This window comes from Protopterus annectens, chromosome 1.part0 (assembly GCF_019279795.1).
Source record: "Protopterus annectens isolate FY-2018-M chromosome 1.part0, PAN1.0, whole genome shotgun sequence".
Lineage (NCBI taxonomy): Eukaryota > Metazoa > Chordata > Ceratodontiformes > Protopteridae > Protopterus > Protopterus annectens.
The window spans coordinates 104329013-104354586 of NC_056725.1; the positions used below are offsets into that span (position 1 = coordinate 104329013).

At 38.3% G+C, this 25574-nt stretch overlaps 1 protein-coding gene across 1 annotated transcript in view; it reads right to left on the minus strand.

Moving 5' to 3' along the window:
- The window catches only part of LOC122814817, a 405132-nt gene extending 384042 nt beyond the window's left edge, over positions 1–21090 (minus strand). The window contains exon 1 of the mRNA XM_044087134.1: positions 20738–21090. Coding sequence (XP_043943069.1) covers positions 20738–20861 — 124 coding nt within the window. The 5' untranslated portion in view covers positions 20862–21090. The remainder of the gene's footprint in view (positions 1–20737) is intronic.
- Between the last annotated feature and the right edge of the window lie 4484 nt (positions 21091–25574).

Below are 25574 nucleotides of genomic sequence, written 5' to 3' on the forward strand. Positions count from 1 at the left end.
AATCATGTTTTGTTTACACTGTAGCATCAGTTTAGGTGAGATGTAGTGTGCTGCTCAAGGCTAGGGACATATCTGCCTGGGACACATACTCAGAGAGCTCAATCATGTCTCTCTTCACAGTGAGGTACATCTCAGGTCATTCACTCCAACATGAACCATTGTAGTTGTTGCTGAGAGACCGGAGTGCTTGCATGAGCTGATGAATCCTGGCAACAGACAGGAAGCTGACCGTGCCTTTCTCTTTGTCCAACCTGGTGAGTGGGACATCTGTGTGTCTCACTATGGAGTCTCCAATGACAAGAAAATTTGTTTTTGAGTGTTACGCCTTATAGGCTTGGTAGGTGAGACACTGGTGTTACTATGTGTCATGGGTGCTATGGGAACTGTGTTTGTTGTAGCAATTTTGTGTTTTGGAGGTCTCTGGTGTTTCAGTAAATTTTTTGAGAGAACCTCCATGTATGCTGATTTTTGAGCTTGATGTATACTATGTATACAAGTAGTGGTACTATGTGCATGAGTAATGGTGGGTGGGTTGACAGCCTCTTCAGCGTTACTGCTTTGAGTGTGAGAGTGCACGGATTCAAGAGTCTTGGTGTAGATACATCTCTCATACTTTTCACTGGAGTTAGTTATTAGTAGAGGGTTGTCAGTGTACATGAGGGCATTGCCACACTGCATCAGGAGACTTGAGTCAACAAGGCTGGCAGGAAAAACAAGGCTAGTCCAACTGTCCATAATGCTAGGTTGAAGCACAGTTATCACAAAGTGGGGGCTTTTCAGAACTGATAAAGAGGTGCTGAGTGGATGGATATTTCTGCTGGGGTTTATTTTGCTGGTAGTTTATTAGGTCATAGCTCCCTATCAGTATTTCTTAGACTGGAAAAGTACTAAGGATGAGGACTACTAATGCACTACAGCTGTAAATAAGGGAAAAAAATGTCGAATGTATCTCTCTGGCTATGGCGTACAACTGTGTGGCAGGACCTGATGCTGTGTGACACACAAACAAGCCAAAACCTGCTCAAATACAGGGTGTAAATACCAGAAGCTAAAAACTTGAAAAAACTTTAAAAAGTTTCACAAGGACCAATGAGGATGCTTACTCCAAGCCCTAGACCAGTCACCTTTCACCAGGCAGGCTCCAATCAGCACACTTATCTCACCAGAGTGCAGAAGGGCCCTTCCCAATCAAAGATTACCTGGAAATATGCTCAGAACACCACTACAAACAGACTCAGATGCAGCAAACCTGTTTCTGGACTATGCTACAGCTGCTAGCTACCATAGTTTCAGTGGGAAACACTAGAGAATGTTTAACCCAGCAGAAAAATAGCAGTGAGATATTAAACAGTGGAAAAACAGCAAGGAGACTCTAAAGAATGTTTGAAACTGCAAACAAATCAATTATTTTAACACTGCAGGGTGGGAAAACCAGAACAAACAGAACAGATTGCTTTGTAACAGTGAAAGGTACTAGCAAATACTTAACAAACAGTGAAAATAGCAAAAAGAGCTTTGCAGACAGTGAGAACAACAGTACAATATGATACAGCAGGCACAGTAACGCTGACAATTGCAGTACAACAGTGCAGTTTAGTATACAGCAATTTAAATAAATCATTAAAGTAGGCAGCAGACAACAAAAAGTGCAGCAAATAGTATAATCAAGCAAAAAAAAAAAAAACCAGCAACTTGTTTTTTTGGGAAGCTCAGAAGCCTCTAGTCATCTTGTATCTTAGCTCATAGCTCTGGCTGGTAGCCCACCTCAGTTCAGCTTGGCACAACAGGTTTATAAACAGGTCTGTTATTCTATAGCCATTTCTTTGATGGATATTATCCAGTCTACTAGTACTGCTTGATTATCTCAGAATCAATTCTATAAGGTTATGGCGTTAACATAACCTTATTCTCATTCAGCGAGGGCATTGGAAATGGCTTAAATATAGGTCATGTCAGGGCAGCAATCTTCCTCAAGCTAACAAAAGTGGTACCAGGCATCGTAATATATATTCTTAGAGCCCTTGTCATGAGTAGGCATGCATTACATTGATTTAAGGTCTACTTGTCTGCAAGGTGTTACAGAATTAAATAGAAATGCAGTCACCCAGATTCACAACATAACAAAAGTCTTCATTTAAACACATATAAGGCTTCTTATTTTTTAATTTATGTAACTCAGTTGTCCTCTCATTGTGATGGTCTATACCCCATTCAAGTGTGGAGACAATTACAACTCTGTGAGCCTAATGAACAGTTAGTTATCCAGCTTAGAACAAACACTTCAAGTAGGCCTTTCCATGCTGGAATAATGGTTATGGGTCTCTTGGTTTAACTCTGAATGTGTCTAAGACAAACGTATTATTTTTTACAGTCTTTTGTATAAATTCTCAGAACCACTGATACTGTACTTTTGCTCTGTTTGCTCTTCCTATCAAACGTCTGTAGTCTGTGAAACATCCATGGGTGATACACAAAGAGTTCCTCTCTATGAAAGAGCACACTGACTTCACAACTAAAAAATGTAATGAGTCTAGGGGGTATCCAAACAAAAAACAAACTTTTCTAACCCTCCCTCTACAAGAATCAAACTGTCTCCTATTGTATAGCCTCCCACATCTTTTTTTTTTTTTGGGGGGGGGGGTTGTCAATGACAGATAAGGTTTTACCTCTACAGAACTAAGACCATTAGAAAAATACTCCAAGCTTAGGTTAACCAGATAGCAGTCTGACTGTATTACCTTCATTTATTCGAACAGCAATCATCCCTTACTATGCAGACTTAAAGCACATTCTATGAGGTTTGTGGCTACTTCTACAACCTTCTTCAGGAAATTTTGAATTGAAAAAATATGTGCAGCTGCAGTTTGGTCTACACCTTTTCAAGACATTGCAAACAGAACATTATCTTGAGGCCTCAGGCTTCCACTGGAACCACCATCCTTTACAATCTCCTCTCATGATTCCACCCAGGTATTCTGTTGCTGGGGATTCTGCCAAATCATTCAGACTGGACAGCTGAGTTGAATTTGCTATGGTAGTTATCTCCTTACCATAACACTGGGTCCTTTCATCCACATACATCTGATATGACAACCCTCCCTCCACCCCCTTCCAATTGCTAACTCTGTAAGACCTGAAGGATCTTACACCTGTCTCTATTGATTAACATAGCAGTTGTATCAGATGGATGTGGATGAAAGGATCCATCATTAAGGTAAATGCGTAACTACCATTTATAGACCATTCAAATTAAGCAGCAGAACAACACTTTAAAAATCATCAAATCAGTGATTTATATAGCTGGAATAAAGTGAAGGGTTCAGTACATGCAGAATGCAGAAAGGCTCATCCAGACTCTGCTACACTTTGCTTTGAAGGAAAGGTTAGTTTGCTTTTATTTTTTGTATTTTGTATTCATTTATTGCCTTTCTATATTTTGAATACTGTGGTTTGTTTTCTTTACCTTGTGTTTTACTTGCATTCTGCTTTAACAGCATATTAAAACTTCAAAAGAGACCACATCTCTCTCTCTGTTCTGAGTCAGCCAGAATTTTTCTCCATCCTCCCACCCAGTCACAGTTGTCTTGTTAAATACCACTGTCTTTCTAGTTGCCTGCCTCTTATATTAATCTGACCATATATCTCATTTCTTCTCTACTTTCACTGGCTTGTGTGAGTAATTACAAAATCATCATTTTTGAAATCCCTCCCCTTCAACAATTTAAATTTATTGGCCATCCTACTGTATTCCATAGTACCAGAATACAAAAGTGACCACCCCTTTTAATCCATCTTGCTGTTTTTAAAAATAGTAACTCTCCACTAAACCTTAACTTTTTAAACAGGTAAAACTTAAGTTACCTACTTTCACATCTAACTTCTCTAGTGCACACTGCAGTGTGCATTTTTTTTCATCTTACCTTTAAGCATCCCTGTGACTAGCACTTTCTCTAATACATGCTGGAAAGCACTAGGAAGCCTTAAACTGATACAAACACTCAACTCTCCTTGTTAATAAGGAGAAATTAAAAGTAGGCACTAAACAGCCTATAATTGCAAAGTACCTTGCTAAGGTAAGGGAAAACAGCTCCTGTACTTTACAAAAAAAAAAAAAAAAAAAGCACCAAACCAGGCATGTCCAAGGGTCAGCTTCCAGTGATTTTTCCTGTCCACCTGGTGAATGTGGGCATACTGGGGCAATGCAGCAATTGCCTCATGTACACAGACAACCCTCTCCTCCTACCACCCAACACTACAACCTGTGAGAGATGCACTTACATAGCCAAAATGGAAGCAAAGCTCTCTCCATCCAAGAATGTGCTACACAGTCAAGAGGAGAAGGTTAACACCCACACTACACCTCAAGCAACACATAGCCCTTCTAAACCCACACCACCAACACCCACACATAGCAACACTAAATCCACATATGCAGAGGCCCTTAACTGTAACCTGCCCAAGCAACAAGGACCTCTGAAGCTGAAACGCAAACAAACACCAATCACAACCAAAGTGTCATATAGTTCACAACACCAGTGTGCCACCCAGCAACAGCCCCTAAGGCAAGACAATGCACCTAACACTTTAGTCATAGGTGACTCTATAGTCCGGCACACTGATGTCCATCTCACCAGGTTAAACAAGGAGAAAATTACAGTCAGCTGCCTGTCGGGTGACAGGATCCGCCACATAACGCATGCACTCAAGTCACTCCACAACAAATACAAATATGACTCTGTCATTGTCCATGTTGGAGTGAATGACTTGAGACGTACTTCCCTGGACTACATGAAAAGAGACATGGAAGAGCTCTCGGATCATGTGGCCCATACAGGTATGACCCTAGCCCTGAGTAGCATCCTGCCTTCACACAGTATGATACCACAATATAAGGACAGAATGATTGACTTCAACAATTGGCTAAGCTTCTGGTGTCATTCAAAGGGGATCCAGTATCTGTCTGCCTGGGATGACATGATTGACAGACCACGATGCTTTTCCAGAAATGGTCTGCACTTGTTGCCCCTGGGATTCAGGTTACTGGCTATGGCTCTTGCAATCCCTATAGTGCCTTTTTTAGGCAAAGTTCAAAGGACAAAACCACCACTGTAACAGGCACAAGCATGCACAATCTGAAGGTAATGCTACTCAATGCTAGAAGTCTAAACCTCAAAATGCACTCTCGAGGCACTCCTAAAAATGGAGAACATCGATATCTGTGCAGTAACTGAGACCTGGTTCAAGGCTCGAGAGAGCACCCTGCAATACCAGGCTACAACTCTTACTATACTTTTCGGCCAACAAATCAGGACCGAAAAACTAAAGGTGGAGGAGTGTCAATATTCACCAAGGATATTCACACCACCAGGCTAGTTGCCCAACACAATGTGTCTGAAATTCTCCAGGAGCAACTAATAATAGGTAAGACTGCAATCCAAATTGTAGCTTGCTACAGATCCCCCACCATACCCCAAGATTCTCACTACACCTTTCTAAACATACTGGAAAATATTAAGATAGAACCAAACACCCTAATACTGGGTGATTTTAACTACCCTGCCATTAACTGGGAAAACTACTCCTGTACCAACACCTTTGTCCAACGGTTCTTGGAATTCATAAATTCCAATGCCCTGGATCAACTAATCCATAGTCCCACCAGGGGGTCCAATATCCTAGACCTAGTCATTACCAACATGGGAAATCGATGCTCCACACCTATGGTCACCTCCTCATTAGTCAGGTATGACCATAAGCTAATCACCCTTAACATCCACATCCCACCCCCACTCCCCAGTAAGGAAACCTCCATAAAAAACTTCTCCAAAGCTAACTTCATACTACTCAAGTCAGAAGTGACAAACTTCATGACACCCATGCAGATGGTAACTGAAAGTTCAACTGCTGAATCCTACACTAAGGCACTGTACGAGCACATCCACTCATGCATGAATCGTGCCATCCCAAATAGAACCAAGGTGCTCTCATCCAAAAAAAGGAAGCCAATCTGGTGGTCCCCTGCCATAAACAAACTTTACAACAAAAGGAAGAAACTGTTGCAGAAAAGAGGAAAATCCCAGGATGCAAAGAAACTCCCTTACAAGCCTCAGTAAGAAACTGAGATCCCTCATAAAATCCTCCAAAGCTAGTTACGAAAATAAAATTGCCAAAGATTCCAAAGACAACTACAAGGCATTCTATAACTATGTCAAGAATCTAAATGGCAATGCTCAGATCTGCTCTGAGCTAAAACAGAATGGCATTAAATATACTGATCCCAAGGATATTGCCAATATCCTGGCAGATCGATTCAGTGCCAACTTCACCCCCCTCTCACCCCCTAAATGGCCCATCTCAATACCGGAAGATTGCCAAATTCCGGTAATAATGGCCACACAGGTAAAGAACGCACTCTCCAAAGCTAAGAATACAGCATCCATGGGACCAGATGACATCCCGGGCTGTGTACTACATGAACTACAATATGAACTGGCACCTCACCTAAGTGTCATGTTTAATCATAGCCTCACCTCAGGTTTTGTGTCCACTGAGTGGCGCACAGCTACAGTTATCCCACTCCACAAGGGGGGATCCACCTTGGATCCTGGAAACTACCGTCCCATCAGTCTGACAAGCCTTATCTGCAAGGCCATGGAGTGTATTGTCATGGAACTTATAAACAAAGACATTGGCATCTCTCAAACACTGGACCCCACCCAGTTTGGGTTTGTGAAGGGCCAATCTTGTCTCCTGAACCTGAATGACTTCTTCGAATCAGTCTCCAGAGCCATGGACAAGGGTAAGGTGGTCCACACAGCCTATCTAGACCTTGCCAAGGCCTTTGACACCGTCCCCCACTCTGGAATCATAGATAAACTTACTAAACTGGGTATTAATCCCTACATCACCCAATGGGTTGCTAACTGGCTTACTGATAAAACCCACACTGTAAAAGTAGCCGACTCCAAATCCAGCTCCAGACAAGTGACAAGTGGAGTACCTCAGGATTCACTCCTGGGACCGCTCTTGTTTGGCATCTAATTCTCTGAAGTACAGGCCACACTAAGGGACTCTGGCTAACAAAGTTCGCAGATGACTGCAAACTGGGAGCCATTATTGAATCCCCAAATGATGTGGATACTCTACAAAAGGGCCTTACAGAAACAGCTGCTTGGTGCCAGAGCCATGGGCTCAAGCTCAATGCCAAGAAATGTATAGCTATCCCCTTTGGGAAAAAATATGTATCCGTGAATTACCATATAGGTGGCAGTACACTAAACACCAAAAGTGTGATAAGAGACTTAGGGACACAGGTGGACAGTGGTCTCACCTTCGATAACCACATCGCCACAACAGGAAATCCTTCTATGTGGCACACCTCATCACTAAGGGCTTTTCATCCAGAAAAAAGGAGGTCATTGTCCCTCTGTACTCATCCCTCATTAGACCCATTATAGAATACAACGCCCCATTTGGTATGTACCTCTCAAGACATCTGCAACAACTGGAAAGGCCGCAGAAATACCTCACTAAAAGAATCACAGGCCTAAAGCAGATGCCCTATGCTGACCGCCTTACAAAACTCCAGCTATACTCTGTCGCATATCGTCTACTCAGAGGCGATCTCTGCTTAACATACAAGGCCATGTCAAACCCAGAGCTGTTGGACATGCTACACTTAAAGAAATCCCAATCCCTCGAGCCACACGCTCCGGGGATCTAAACCTTGTCATCACAATAAACAAAACATGCTGGAGGGATAGGTTCCTGACCCAGAGACTCCCCAGACTCTGGAATAGATTGCCCATACATGTCAAGCAGAGTGCCTGTCTGGCCCTCTTCAAAAGGAACCTTGACGATTGGATGGGAGAAAGGAAATTCACCCCAGGGATCATGTCAGTTGCCCTGCTAGACAGGGGTCCAGGAAAGTAAATAGTGTGGGAAGAAATAGCCAGGGAATTGTTATGGCTAGGCTTGTATAGGCCCTAGGGCTGATAGCCTAGTACCAACCTATGAACCTATGCCCCAAAAGAAATAGCTACAGTCAATTTCTGATAATTGAAAAAACAATAGCAGCAAAACAAAACAAAACAAAACACAACAGATACCAGTCTGTAGCCTAAAGAAATGAACATGCCTAAGGCATCAGATCTTGAAATTACTAGAAAACTTAAAGCCAGCAGCCATCAAAGCTAGGCTATTAAAGTAAGGAAAAAACAAATTAAAACTGATCAGAGCAGTCATGGGCATTCCAATACTGTATCCAATGTATTGCCAGTTTAAGGGCCATTCAAATAAAACATCAGGAAGACAGATATCAATTTAAAATCATCAGTGTGATGATTTTCACCCAGTTCCCCATGTCAGCCTACTGCTCCCTGCAGGAATTGATAGTAGGGGAACAAGAAATTGAAATTCTGGTGCCTAAAGGTTTTCAGTATCAGAATGAGCAATTAATAATGGGTCTATATTATAACATCGAAGTTCATAAACATCGAATGTTATAATATCGAACCCTAAACACCGAAATCTGCAAACATCGAATAGTCAGAATAGCGATTTTTTTTCCCAGGGAAAAAAATCGCTATTCTGAGAAACATACACACAACACAAACACACAAAAAAGCAGCAATCCACACACACATACACTTAAAATCCTACACCTAATCTTAAACTAAACTTTACATACACTATTAGCTATCCACTTACCTAAACCCAACCCTAACCCTAAGGTCCGTCACTATCGCACACTCACCTCACCCGCGCCCTTACCCTAACTCACCTAACCGCCCTAACCCTAACCTACACACAACCGCACACTTACCTGACCCACGCCCTAACCCTAACTCACCTAACCCGCCCCCTAACCCTAACCTACACACAACCGCACACTTACTTGACCCGCGCCCTAATCCTAATGTCCACACAACTGCACACTTACCTGACCTGCTCCCTAACCCTAACCCACCCCCTAACCCTAACCTACACACAATTGCACACTTACCTGAACCCAACCCGTAACATTCCAACATATCGAATGCTGAAAACAGTGAAGCCACAGTAACGGCCCACCGAATTCTTTCCCTGGGAAAGAATTCGGTGTCCTGCACCTTCGCTGTTTTTAGCGTTCTACATTACTGGTTCGATATTATAACATTCGAACTTTATAAAATTCGATGTTATAATATAGACCCATTAATAATAATGGCAGAGAATGTTAAAGAAAATCTAAACATATCTAGTTTCAAAAACAGGAGCAAGTGTTTCAGCATACTTCAGCCCTGGTGACCTCTAATGTGTTGTAAGACAAATGGGCGATTTGAGATCCTGTTCATTTAATTTGTACTCAATCCAGCATAAGACCATATTAAACTGATGAAGCAAGAGGCCTCAGACATATTTTTTACAGTCTGTAATACAAAAATGCAGAGACTGCTGCACAGTTACGTGTTTTAACTAGCCTCTGTACCTTGTCTGTCCTAGAAAGCTGCCTGTCAATTATGACACTTCACTTAACTGTACACCTATTTAATATCATCTTATATTTTTATATTACTGTTTTCAATCATTTGTAAAGTGTATACATGTTGATAACTTTAATTAATTAATTTATTAATTCTCCAATTATGTGCTTTATCTGTTTCAAGATCATAGGAAAGTTAGAGCATATCCTAGTACTCAATGGGTGCAAGTCAAAGAAAGTAATGCTAAACTGGAGTCTAGTGCATTGAAAGACACACACACATACACACACACACACACACACACACACACACACACACACACACACACACACACACACACACACACACAATCACACATAACAAACACATGACTCCTTTTAATCACCTCATTACTTTGGTGTCATTTTTTCATACTCTTCAAGAAATCCACGTAATTTTGCCACCAACCTATTAATAAAGTTAGTGCTACAGATCTTGGTTTATAAATATGTAATGAAAATTATTTGTCTACTACTCTGCACGTGCTTCACTGATGTGGGAGCTACACATACAAATGCAGTATACTGACAGGCACATGAAGGGACTGCAAAAAAAAAGTGAGACAGAAATATCATGATGGTAACCAGCGTCAGACAATAATAAAACTTTCATCAGTTACATATGGGTCTCATAGAATGCACCTTAAGTTGATAAGAAGGTTTGGTTTCTGATGGAAATAAATATGAGTGATGCAATCTGAAAACCATCTGGATAGATAAACTTTATGAGACATTGGAACCCTGCTTGGAAGTGGAGAAAGGGACAGAATTGGTTACTCTTGCTGAAATCTTTTGTATGATGTAAGTATTGCCTATGAGCCAGAGAGTCAAGCAAATACTCTGTAAGTATAATGGAGGGATAAGGTCTGAGGAAGCCTGCTGACATTAGCCCTTTGTGAAGTGAAGGGCAATTTAGCATGGTATGCCCATTGCATGACCCACCCATGGGGTGTTACTGGAGTATGCAAGCAGGGGCAAAGAATAAAGCAGGCGAAAACACTCCCAGCAGTAGCATGACATTGTTCTGGGATACTTCAAACCCCTCAATGGCCCTGAACCTTATTGATGTACATCCGGTGGGGCCAGAGCCAGTGGAAGAGGAGAGGCACTGGTGTCCATTGATAGTCAGCTGCAGGAGGAAAAAGACTGCAAAAAAATGCTACTTCCTGACTTCTCAGGCAGACCTGGTCAACTTAATCTTGAAGTCTATTCCCCATATGTTCTCCCCTAAACATGTTCCTTGATATTAATGAGCAGACCCCACCTAAGAAGTGTGAGAAGACTCTGGTACATTGTGAGGGAGGGGAGGAGTTAGAGTTTTGGAATAAGTAGAAGTTTCTGGGTTGGAACCACCATGAGGTGGATGGGTCATCAGTCAAAGTGTACATACTAGTTATAACAAAGATGCAGTGTTATAATAAGTACACAACTTCCAGTGTTTTCAGTCCTCAGCTGACACTGACTATCTGATCTCCTGGGGGGGGCAGATTCCAAACTTTTGTCACCTTGGCTTGGTGAGATCTACACTTTATGTTGCTCTTCTGACTATATGAAGTTTCAGAAGTAGATTGCTCTGCAATTTTTAGATAATGCCTCCAGTGGAAACATTCAATATATTTTCTGGAACAGTTTTACAAAAATGGTTGCAGATATTTATTAGAACACCATGAAATAACCTATAGTATACTGAGAACAAAGTTAAGGTGTGTAACCTTTTTATATAATTCATGCTTTAATAGTCAAAATCCTTCTGGTGAACATTCTGCAAATACATTATAATTTGCAATGTTGCAAGTAGAATATGTGCAGAAAATTGCTCCATATTAATCAGAATGCTTCATTAATGAAATATAAAGGGGAAACAGACCATACTAAGACCTAGAAGATGTTAACTTAAAGGACGGATTTGAACATAGAATTGTTTACATATATAACAAGTTTGGAGATCAACATAGACATCCAACCAAGCTTAACATTTCATGCCCTCTATGACACCAACACAGTGGAGAGGTATACCATGCAGGAAATCATAGGTGTGTTAGCCTCATTTGCATCCGTGTGGCAGTCAAGGAGTAACTCTGCCAGTAGATACAAAGGTATGTGTGGTTTTACATGTGTTATCTATATGATCTTTCAGTGACCAAAGGGAGACATAGTGTGGGTATTTCAGGCATTTATGCTACAGCCCACTTATCTGACATACTGGAGATCCACCCTGTAGTACAGGTTTCACCCAAAGAACTGGGAAGAAGGTATATGAACTACAAAGGGTATCACTTCAACACCAGCCAGGTGGTCTGTAATGCACGGGGTATCATCTACAATGTGTGAGCTGGCCGCCAGGTAGTTTTCATGACTCACTCATATGGCACACATGTGACCACCCACAAGGTCATCTTGTGGGTGATGCTGGATATGCCCTAGAACCCTGGCTCATGACACCCATCAGAAATTCACACTATCAAACAGACCAGTGGTACAAACATGTGCTATTGCAAACTAGAAATATCACAAAGCATGTGTTTGTACTGCTGAAGCCATGCTTTCAGTGTCTGGATACATCTGTTGATACCCTGCAGTATGACTCCACCATGAGTGCCAAAATACCGACTGTGTGCTGTGTTACCTAATATTATAGTTAGGAAATAGCTGCAGTACAGCAGACCATTTGTAGGGCCAGCAGTTCTCAGTATCAAAGGCAATTGTAGCTGTGACAGAAAAGGAGTCAGGGGAGGTGCCAGCAGCAGGGGATAACCATGCTAGATGGAGACAGGCAGAGTATGTTGTGCACTGGCAAAAAAGCAACATATTATACAGCTTTACAACATAAGTATAAAAGAGTTAAATAGATACATTACAGTAAATGTGATACATGCAAAAATACCAGACTGTGCTTATTCATATATAGGCTGGACATTCTGTGCATCAGAAACAGGCAATGCAAGTAACAGTGTACAAAGGGCAGGGCACAGTTATCAATATTTCTGCAAGAGAGTACAGGAGTGAGTGTTTTTCACAGGGGAATGTGCAAGTGTGAATGCTGAGGTATAGCAAAAAAGGTGTATTTATGGACAGTGTGAGAACTGGATTTGTGGGTGTTAATATGTAGAATGACTATGGTCAGTGGAAGTGTTGAATGTGCAGGGGATGTGGTGGTGTGTTTGTGCAGGGGCTGTGGTGGTGTGTTTGTGTGTGTGTGTGTTTATGTATATGGACATGCATGTGTGTGCTTTGTATTGTGGTGTAAAGCTGTTGTGTGGCATAACTTTGGCTGTAATGTTGAAAACTGGTATGTCACATTATACACAGTTTACTGAATACACTGAAATCTCTAGGGCTTTGTGCATGAAATTTAAATATATTCAAAATGTAAATGATTTGTTGCAGCGATTCTGTCCAAAGTGACATTTAAAGCAATGATGTTACTTGCATTTTGAAAATGTAATTATGGACTGAATTATCAGCAGACACATAGAGCATAGTTCTTGAGGTAAGGTCATCTAGATACACTGTTGAAAATATTAGGTTTTTGTATAATGCTATGCGTATACCCATGTAATCAGATCCTCACATTTTGATTTTTTTTCCTGGAATTCCAACACATTTCCTTTTCCATCATTAAGGCATCACATCTGAATGTTAACTAAATGTCTAGCAATCCGTTATTCACAGACATCATGAATTTCTCCTAATATTTTTACAGAGAATGATACAAGCTCATTACCCACATCTAAGACTGTCTTACTTCCATTCTGTTTTTCCTCATCTTTTATGAGAATCTAATAGCTGGTGCCTATGGTGTCATTCTAGCACAGGCACTTTTCCAGTATTCATTAGTTTGTTTTTTTGTAGTTAAGAAATGGTTTATTTAAAATGTGTTGAATAAATACAAGAACAACTGAAGAGTAAGACAATCTGTGAAAAAAGGGAGAAAAAAGCAATCTGGAAGATGTAGGTAGATCAGGATGAGGACAACAGTAGTCCAAAATGTTTATTCAAACAGATAAATGCTTTCACGATAGACAGTTGACCATCGCTACATCAGATCTAATTAAAACAAACACACACCCTTATTTTAAAACAACTACATCCAATCACTGAATCCAGGAAGTGTGTCATAGAAACAGTTCCCTACAGTTCACTAGTGATATCAAAGAGATTACTAATATTATCAAGAGAAACTGGTCAGTGCTCATGACAGATGATGAGATAAGAGGGGTTGTGGGTACATATCCAGTCTTCATTTATAAAAATACACATAATCTGAAGAGACTACTGTGTTATACAACCCAACAACATCGGATGAATGCTAAGACAGCTATCCACCCCCTGAGCACTATACCTTGTGGTAATTGTAGATACTGTGGATATATTGATTCTAGCAGTAGATTTGTGAATCCTGACACTGGTTGGACATTTTACTTCAGGAGTGCTGCTACTTGCAATACTCAAGATATAGTGTACCTTGCCATTTGTAATTTGTGTTCCTGTTTCTACATTGGTAAAACCAACAGGAAGTTTAAAGAAAGGATCAGAGAACCCTTATATTCTATTAATATTTCATATAAATGCAATGCACTAGCAAAACACATTATGACAAAGGGCTCAGAGCATACCTTTGGATTCTTAGTTATTGACAATCTATATACTGATGCTAGGTTAGGTGATATCATGAATAAAACCGAATCTGTTGAAACACAATGGATCATTAGGTTAGGTGCTACTAAAGGAAGTGGGCTTAATGAATTCATACCCCTTAGACCAGCACTTAAATTGCGTAAACTAAGGAGGTAGATTATATTATTTTATTATTATTAGTCTATTATATTTATTAAGTATGTCATCATTATTGTCTAGTTGATATATATGGCATTATTTATATATTTTTATATATTTTTATGTTTTGTTGTTTTTATGTGATATGTTTCTATGACACACTTCCTGGATTCAGTGATTGGATGTAGTTGTTTTAAAATAAGGGTGTGTGTTTGTTTTAATTAGATCTGATGAAGCGATGGCCTATTGTCTATTGTGAAGTCGCTTATCTGTTTGAATAAACATTTTGGACTACTTTACTGCAGCTTTTCTCCATGTGCTTCCAGTGTGTATTGGACTTTGTTGCTACATTTTGTTCTTTACTATTGGACTTTGTTGCTACATTTTGTTCTTTACTGTACTCAATGGTTTATCCCTGGAACTTGGTTCTTTTGCTTGTGCATTAATAGTAATGTTTATAATAATTTACCTCAATACAAACAGATGACTGGCTAGTACACTTGTTGTGGTCATAAATTACAACAAATGGAAGACAAATATCCTTTTCTTAAGTGCATAAGACAACAGCTATAGGGTTTATTTTTGGTTTTACGTATTAGGTGGGAAATATAGAATACTGTTTGGTTACCACAGATAACTTTCTGGCAAACATTTGATATGCAATAACTGCAGGATATGAAAATATCCTCCAGTGTAGCTACTGTCCTTGTTATCTCAACTCAACGTTTAGAACAATTATTGTGTTTACTCCCATTTGTGATACTGTAGCTTTGTGTCCCTTTTACATCCTTTGTCAGTATTTCATTTTTATTTATGTACATGTCCCACAGTGAACAGAATTACTTGAATAAATAAAAATATATTTAATTACTGCTATTTGTGTAGTAACCTAATTATATCTGAGTACACTTTCCTTGTTTTTTGCTCCTACTTCTTAATTATTTTATTCAAGTTGCCCTTATCTTTTATTATACTGCTTGCATATGATTGCTTACTGGGTTTGTGTGCATGCACAACTTCTTATTTATATTGTATGCTTGAGCCTTTGTGCACAACTTTGTGAGCACTAACAGTTATACTGGCCATGAACAGGCACTGTTGAATGCATAGGTTTGCTTAGCAGCTTGCATATTTAATGAACACTGCTGCTCATTGAGCTAACACCAATGAAGCGTCCAGGCTTAGCATGAAGTGTATATGCATGTTAACGAATCCCAGGCTTGTTTTATGCAATTTTGTCTTCAAATGTAAAAAGAATTACAAACAATTGTTTGCATATTCTTGATATTGTTATAATGTTATCATGATTGATCTTAATAAGTAATTCTTATTATCTAAACCAATTACTCCTAAATGCTTTATTCCTTTAAAAACTAGTTAAATGTGTAGGTAATTGTAAGCCCACTGATTAGCTTTTCATAATTACTATATTATTTTTTATTGTATTAAATATGAAGTTAGACATTAACCTAAAGACATTTAATAAATGATTAATATTACCTACTACTTCTTTGCCGTTGTTGAATAGTGAAATGTCATTAGCAAATAAAGACTTTCCTTTCAGTTTTTTTTCTTTGCTGTATTGTATTTCTTTACACTATCATGCAGAATATTAACTTATAAATTAGACTTAATAGAGTCCAGTAAATTAACATCTCTGCACATATCTTTATAATTATTAAAGAGGATTATATCAACTTTTTTTTATTAAGCCATTCTTTAAAGTCTTTCAATTTGGTCACATAAGCTGCTCTATGTCATGTTATAGCCACTGTCTATTTAGATGTTTTTATTTTTAATAATAAAACATCATGACCAGAAATATCAAAGTTCAAAACTTTGAATTATTTATTTTTAGAAATTAACTTGCTAGAAATATATGCCGTATTTCCTCTTGTATGTGTACAACATGTAAGGAATGCTGGAAATGCATAGATAGGATTTTAGACATCAATTTTCATCAAACCAACATTTTCATTCCAATTTCTTAGCTTTGTTGACAAATAATTGATGGGATTGTAATCACACTTGTATCTTTTTTAAATATATGTACAGTTTCTTGCAAATATTATTTATCTGTTAAGGCTGTAATACTATGACAAAATAGATTTGGAATTCAAAATATAATTTCTTAAGTATAAACATTATTTTGGTACTCTATAATAATAATAGAACATTGCATCTGCTTCATTATAATTCACATTTACTCCAGGTATTAATGCACTGTTAAATATGACTGCAAATCCTCTTTTTTTTAGAAAAACAATAGGAAACAATAGGAATATAATATTATAAATCCATATGAATGTGAGTTAAATATTCCATTTTTCATATGCCACATATGTTGAAGGAAAATCATGGATTAGATTCCGGAGTTGCTCTGAGTGTCTGTCTAACTGGTCATTCATTAAAGATTTGTAATGTCTATGTAATTTTCAGGACTATTTTGTCTATTTCCATTTATAGAACTAATATTTAATGACAGATGAAAAAAACCTAATCTGAAATACCAAGCACATTTTAAATATACTGAGTTTAAAATAACAAGGGCAGTAAATACTGATCATTTAACAGAGAATTAAATAAGATATTTGGAAGTAATTATAAAGCATCTGTACAAAAGACAGTGACATTTAAAACTATTATTAAAAACTCTAAAAGTCTTAAACTTTAAGCAGTAAGTAAATAACAACTTTAACATGGAATCAGTATGGTATAAGAAAGGTTATGTAATTACTCCTGAAACAACTGCCTTTTAGGGAATACACCAACTAATTGTAGTTAACTATTTTATAATCTGACATGGCTAAGGACTACTCCTGTTATTGTAAACAAAATCTCTGTACTAGACTAGATTATTGTTCTCTTATATTGTTATTAATTGCAACAAAAATGTTAGATGGGAGGAAATAAGAACTAGATTAAAATATGAATGTGTTTAAATAGTTTTTTGCCACGCATAACACATGATTTAAGTTATCTATGAATATTTCTAACCTGTAAATACTTTCATATATTCTAAGTTCAAATAATGCAGTCATTATATATTGTGTCATGATATTCTTTTTTTAATTTAATTATTTAAAACATCCTTGAGCAAACACTTATTTTTCTACTTTTTTTATCCACATACATACACAATAGCTCAACATTTTATTTAATTTCTTTATTTATTCCCTTTTTTCTTTTTCTATCCTTCCTTCAATCATTTTTCCCTCATTGTTTCCCTAACTGTTTTTCTCCCTTCTTCCATTTTCTCGCTTCCCATTCCACCTTTTCCTTTTACTTCAATATACTTCCATATATTATGAAATGAAGAATACAATACATTAAGTGGTAAAACTCCTGCTGTCATTAAAATAATTTAATATTGATTTTAAGCAATTTGGAAAATATATTTACTCAGAGAAAAGTACTATTTACAATTCTATTTAATACAGATTTGGAGTAATATTAGGATATAAGAAATACATTATTCCTAAGCCGATCAATTTTGTATTTTATCTAAAACATAAATAAGACTTTTTAAGTCACTCATGCCTCAGTGCAGCCAAGTAACTCCCTTCAATTACTTTTCTAGTTGTATGTCAGATTTCTACCTAGCCTAAGGTGAATGAATGTTGCATTTAGACAAATTGAAATATATTTAGTTCCTTTTCCATTTGCTTGAAATCACTTTGTTTGACTCAGTGGCCATCCTTCTGTAAGATATTTGTATTTAGTTGGATAATGCATTTCAAATTCCATTCCTCCATGTCATCTCTACCAGTCATTAAGATATAGTACCTCCTGAGTTAGAATACTGATCCATGTCTGATTTGTCATGTATCCATTTGTTTGTACTTCTAAATATGTTCTCTTTCAGAAGTGTTTTTCACCAGATATTCCTTTTTACTGCTTGTGTATATCCTTTCCTGACTTAAGCCACTATTTATAAAATGTTCACCACATATATTTTCATCATTAAGTTTCCATGTATTTTTTTCCTGGGTGTCCTGGCCCAAAGAACAATAAAGAAATATAATTGGTCAGAGTATGAATATGCTGTTGAATGTTCACATCTGTCCACTATATCCAAAAAAAAAAAAAAAGATTAAGCTTCCTGTGATACCATATATATGAGTTCACATTTTCTAAGCAGTGGATGTTGTCTTTTGATATGCAAGAATCTGGATTATACCATCAGGAGATAAAATTGGAAAACTTCATGATGGAAGTCGACATCCGAGATTTCATTCCCTGTATTGTTTCTTGATTGCCTTTTAAAGATTAGAAGGCATTTACAGTATTTGAGTCAAGCCTAAGGCATTTCTTTTGGATATTAAGTGGTGTCATGTAAAAAGTGCTATAGAATGGCACATTAAACCATTATTATTTTATTGCTTGTAAAAACACACAGTTCATCTGTAATTTGGAGATACTAACATGTTTTAAATGACTCTCAAAACAGTTTAAAATCACTTATGCTAGATGTTAAATATATAGAACAAGTGCCTGTTCATGAGGCACATGACCTGTATCAACACTGTGTATCACCTAAGTCAGTGAGATAAGTCCTGTAGCAATGAGCCATTTATAGTGTTATATTTAATCTGGATAATAATGTCTGGTAAAATGTATACCCTACAGCTTCAGGAAAGTATAGCATTTTATGCAATGTAATGAACCAAATATAAAACAATTATTATTTATTTCTTCATTACCTATATTCATTGTTTGTATTAATCCTATGGTTTAAGTAGTTTTTTGGGGGGATTTAATATGCTTCAAAGAAGCAGCAGTAATATAAATCTGGATTTAAAAAAAAAATATTTTGGCATCACTATATTGAAAAACTCCAATAAATCCCTACTTTCTAATTTGCTGAAAGCCTTTTTTGTTTACTGAAGACTTTTCCTTGTCTTTATTTTATAGCACTTTGTACAACTTTCAGGAAATGTTTACAGACTAAATGATTTTTAGTAAAAATGTATTTTGTGAAACTTCAACATATTTACAGCATGTATTTACTATGAATAATGTTTAATGTTAAATGTAATTCTAGTAATATTATTTACATAAATGATGTATTGCTGTATCTATGCAGCTTGCAGGCACACAGCCTTCTGTAGTTTATGGATGCTGCTATGATAAAAGAAAGAGCAGAGAAATTGGGTTCTCTGCCGTTTCCCACCACATCCTGCAAACTACAGCTGTATTTAATATTTTACAACTCCCTGATGATCTTGCTGGATGAGTTTTTCAATATATATATATATATATATATATATATATATATATATATATATATATATATATTTCTTATATAGCAAGGCATATGTGATGTTCTTATATATTACCAAACAGGCTGGTAGTTATCCATGACCCTAGGGCAGACTGGCTTTCTTTACTGTTGCAGAGAATGATTTTAGCAAATGCAGCTATTTCTATGTAACAAGTTTTCTAGAATGCTGTCCCATTAACTATATTTCTTAATGATTATACCAGTATTATATAAACAAAATAAGGGAAACAAGGTTCATGGACCCTTCATCAGTTAGCAACAATTTTACAGGGTCCACCAGAGTATTACTCATCACCATATAAGCTAATAAGTACAGTCATTCAGGAATATACACACAGATACATACTCAAATAAAAAAATCTCACTCATGAATTCTGTGTTCTTCGGATATTTGGCTAGAATTTTAAACCTGTAATGATCTTAGAAAGTATTCCTAGATAACTATAACACCAGCAAGAAAAGTTTAATGCATATGTAATGTAGCAGGCAGCATTCTCTCAGAGTTGGAACATTGCTTAGCCAGTGTTTACAAAAACAGAAGGACAGACATTCTCTTGGATGTGCTGGGAACAGTAAGAATTAAAAGTGCATCATGTTGTCATGGCTTACAAGCCCGCCCCTTGTACTAGCTATGAAGTTAAACACTTACAACTGTTTAATCAGATCTGACTTTTGTAAAACAATTTCAGAATGTAATTAAAAGCATCAGTTCAGAATGGAAAATGTTTTTAGCAAGCATGAATTCTCTTGTTGCTTGGGTCATCTTTGCCAACTTCTTCACTATGACACACTGTGCAACTCTGAGTGACTTAGCCCAAGGGTAACATTAATACTGGGTAATGCACTATATGTTATTCTGTGGATGGATTAGAATATGTTGTATGAATATTCATGGAATTCTAAATATGCTGCTGTGATTTGCCAGATGTGAGAATAGCACTTAATTACATGGCTGTACTCTAGCTCATATGCAACTGTGTTATATAAGGCATTGCATTCCTTTTTTATGCTTTATCTACATTTGATATTACTACTGCTTAACAAATAAGCTCTCCTGTGCCGTTAATAGAAAATGTTTGAAAAGATATAATCTGTTTTTAGATGCTTGTTTCAGCAGCCAAAAGGCACATATCTTAAAAGTGATGTAAGAAGATAAAACGGAATACAAATCTTACCTTTGCAGTGTGTTATCAGACAGCCCTTGGCCTGAAGCAGAACCACATGCAAACACAAAAGCAGTACTAAAAAGTTCTTTGCCAAATGCACATGGACAACTTGATCTTGCATTGCACTCTTCATGTCGATGTGCACGTTGTCCCTGTGTACAACTTTAGCTCCTGACTCCTACACTCATAAAATGCCTTTTAATGACACGTTTGTGATACTGCACACATTATGAAAAAGTTGTATAAGTATCCAAATTTTATAACAAAACTTGTCATCTTCTACTGGGTGTCATATGACAGTGATGTCATTAAAAAAATGGGATGTTCCAAATTTATGTGCATTCCTTCTACACCACAGCCTTGCATAGCACAAACCCATAAAACTAAAACAAAAAAATGTAATGTTCACTGTCACCAACCAATCATTGTGACATAACTCTCTGTTTTTCACTTTTCACTTTAAGAGGTTGGAAATTTATATCAACATGAAGTACACACCCATTAAAACATCTGCTAGTGGGAACTCACTGTGTGAAATGTTATCTGTACAATGTGGTTATATTTAAATTGTTCCTTCATTGCTCTCGCTCTCTCTCTTTCAAACACACACTCACCCACACACACATTTGGAACTGACATTGGCTTTTCTGAATTAGATACGACTTTGATAGCCCAGTATTAAGTGACATTTTTTAAACCAGCATCATAGCATTAAACAGGATAAAGCACTTTATTTTTATTTTATTTGTTTCTTATTCCAGATGTCACTATTCGATATGGGTGGATATATTCTGTTAAAAAAATCAAATTCAGAAGCATGCAAATGAACAAACATGCATAGTATAAGAAAGATAAATGTTTAAAAGAAAAAAATACACATACACATACACACACACGCACACACACACATATATATATATATATATATATATATATATATATATATATATATATACATATATATAGAGAGAGAGAGATACACAGAGACATTTTCACATGCACATATATGCAAAATACATAGACACACACACACATACATACACACACACACACACACGCACACACACACACACACACACACACACACACACACACACACACACACACACACACACACATATGGTTTATATAATTAGCAGGGGGTGTAGGGATGCTGAGGGTTTGTCCATCTGCAGAAAATATTTTCTGTTTTTTTATTTTTTTATTTGCTTTTCGGGCAATTTTGCTCAATGTTTTAAAGTTCAATTTGGTAAGTATTAGATTGTGTCATATATATATATATATATATATATATATATATATATATATATATATATAAACATAAGGCATTCTTTAGTTACATCCATAAGGATTTGTGCTGAACTGGTAGTTACTGACACCACATATACTGTACTGAGTCTGTTGACATAACCTACCTGTTGGCTGACAGGTTCTGTGAAAATTTCACTTCCCTGTCCCCGCCACATGTGCTCCATGATATCCCTAACACCTGTCCCCTACCTTGCATCTCTAAAGAGCAGGTCATAAATGCCCTCCCTAAGGCCAAAAACACAGCATCTATGGGACCGGATAACATCCCAGGCTGCATCCTACATGGGTTCCAACAAGAATTAGCAAAACTATTGGGTACTCTTTTCAATCATAGTCTAAGCATCAGCTTCATCCCAGCAGAATGGAAAACATCTGCCATTATTCTCTTGCACAAAGGTGGTGTTTCCACTGACTCCGGGAACTACCCAGAAACAGCCCCTAAGGCAAGATAACATACCTAACACTTTAGTCATAGGTGACTCTATAGTCTGGCACACTGATGTCCCTTTCACCAGGTTGAATAAGGAGAAAATTACAGTCAGCTGCCTGTTGGGTGCCAGGATCCGCCACATAACGCATGCACTCAAGTCACTCCACAACAAGTACAAATATGACTCTGTCATTGTCCATGTTGGAGTGAATGACTTGAGACGTACCTCCCTGGCCTACATGAAAAGAGACATGGAAGAGCTCTCGGATCATGTGGCCCAGGCAGGTATGACCCTAGCCCTGAGTAGCATCCTGCCTTCACCCAGAATGATACCATGATATGAGGACAAAATGATTGACTTCAACAATTGACTAAGCTTCTGGTGTCATTCAAAGGGGATCCAGTATTTGTCTGCCTAGGACGACATGATCGACAGACCATGATGCTTTGCCAGAGATGATCTGCACCTGTCGCCCCTGGGATTCGGGTTATTAGCTAAGGCTCTTGCCACCCCTATAGTGCCTTTTTTAGGCAAAGTTCAAAGGACAAAACCACCACCATAACAGGTACAAGCATGCAAAATCTGAAGGTAATGCTACTCAATGCTAGAAGTCTAAACCTCAAAATGCACTCTCTCGAGGCACTCCTAAAAATGGAGACCATCGATATCTGTGCAGTAATTGAGACCTAGTTCAAGGCTCCAGAGAGCACCCCTGCAATACCAGGCTACAACTCTTACCACACTTTTCGGCCACCAAACCAGGACCGAAACACTAAAGGTGGAGGAGTGTCAGTATTCACCAACTACATTCACACCACCAGGCTAGTTGCCCAACACAATGCGTCTGAAATTCTCCAGGTGCAACTAACACTAGGTAAGATTGCAATCCAAACTGTAGCTTGCTACAGATCCCCCAACATGCCCCAAGATTCTCACTACACCTTTCTAAACATACTGGAAAATATTAAGATAGAACCAAACACCCTAATACTGGGTGATTTTAACTACCCTGCCATTAACTGGGAAAACTACTCGTGTACCAACACCTTTGCCCAACGGTTTTTGGAATTCATAAATTCCAACGCCCTGGATCAACTAATCCATAGTCCCACCAGGGGCTCCAGTATCCTAAACCTGGTCATTACCAACACAGGAAATCGATGCTCCACACCTATGGTCACCCCCTCGTTAGTCAGGTCTGACCATAAGCTAATCACCCTTAACATCCACATCCCACCCCCACCCCCCAGTAAGGAAACCTCCATAAAAAAAACTTCTCTAAAGCCAACTTCATGCTACTCAAGTCAGAAGTGACAAACTTCATGACACCCATGCAGATGGGAACTTAAAGTTCAACTGCTGAATCCTAGACTAAGGCACTGTACGAGCACATCTACTCATGCTTGAATTGTGCCATCCCAAATAGAACCAAGATGCTCTCATCCAAAAAAAGGAAGCCAATCTGGTGGTCCCCTGCCATAACAAACTTTACAACAAAAGGAAGAAACTGTTGCAGAAAAGAGGAAAATCCCAGGATGTAAAAAACTCCCTTACCAGCCTCAGTAAGAAACAGAGATCCCTCATAAAATCCTCCAAATCTAGTTATGAAAATAAAATTGCCAAAGATTCCAAAGACAACCACAAGACATTCTATAATTATGTCAAGAATCTAAATGTCAATGCTCAGATCTGCTCTGAGCTAAAACAGAATGGCACTAAATATACTGATCCCAAGGATATTGCCAATATCCTGACAGATTGATTCAGTGCCACCTTCACCCCCCTCTCACCCCCTAAATGGCCCATCTCAATACCGGAAGATTGCCATATTCCAGTAATAATGGCCACACAGGTAAAAAGCGCACTCTCCAAAGCTAAGAATACAGCATCCATGGGACCAGATGACATCCCGGCCTGTGTACTACATGGACTACAATATGAACTGGTACTTCACCTAAGTGTCATGTTTAATCATAGCCTCACCTCAGGTTTCGTACCCACTGAGTGGTGCAGAGCTACAGTTATCCCACTCCACAAGGGGGGATCCACCTTGGATCCTGGAAACTACCGTCCCATCAGTCTGACGAGCCTTATCGGAAAGGCCATGGAGCGTATTATCATGGAACTAGAAGGACATTGACAAGGTTCAAACACTGGACCCCACCTAGTTTGGGTTCGTGAAGGGCCGATCCTGCCTCCTGAACCTGATTGACTTCTTCAAATCAGTCTCCAGAGCCATGGACAAGGGTAAGGTGGTTCACACAGCCTATCTAGATCTTGCCAAGGCCTTTGACACCATCCCCACACTCTGGAATCATAGATACACTTACTAAGCTCGGCATTAATCCCTACATCACCCAATGGGTTGCTAACTGGCTTACTGATAGAACCCACACTGTAAAAGTAGCCAACTCCAAATCCAGCTCCAGACAAGTGACAAGTGGAGTACCTCAGGGTCCAGTCCTGGGACCTCTCTTGTTTGGCATCTACTTCTCTGAAGTACAGGCCAACACTAAGGGACTCTGGCTAACAAAGTTTGAAGATGACTGCAAACTGGGAGCCATTATTGAATCCCCAAATGATGTGGATACTCTACAAAAGGGCCTTACAGAAACAGATGCTTGGTGCCAGAGCCATGGGCTTAAGCTCAATGCCAAGAAATGTATAGTTATCCCCTTTGGGAAAAAACATGTACCCATGAATTACCATATAGGTGGCAGTACACTAAACACCAAAAGTGTGATAAGAGACTTAGGGACACAGGTGGACAGTGGTCTCACCTTCAATAACCACATTGCCACAACAGTCAGGAAATCCTTTTATGTGGCAGACATCATCACCAAGGGCTTTTCATCCAGAAAAAAGGAGGTCATTGTCCCACTTACTCATCCCTCATTAGACCCATTATAGAATACAATGCCCCATTTGGTATGTACCTCTCAAGACATCTGCAACAACTGGAAAGGCCACATAAATACCTCACTAAAAGAATAACAGGCCTAAAGCAGATGCCCTATGCTGACCACCTTAAAAAACTCCAGCTATACTTTGTCGCATATCATCTACAGAGGCGATCTCTGCTTAACATACAAGGCCATGTCAAA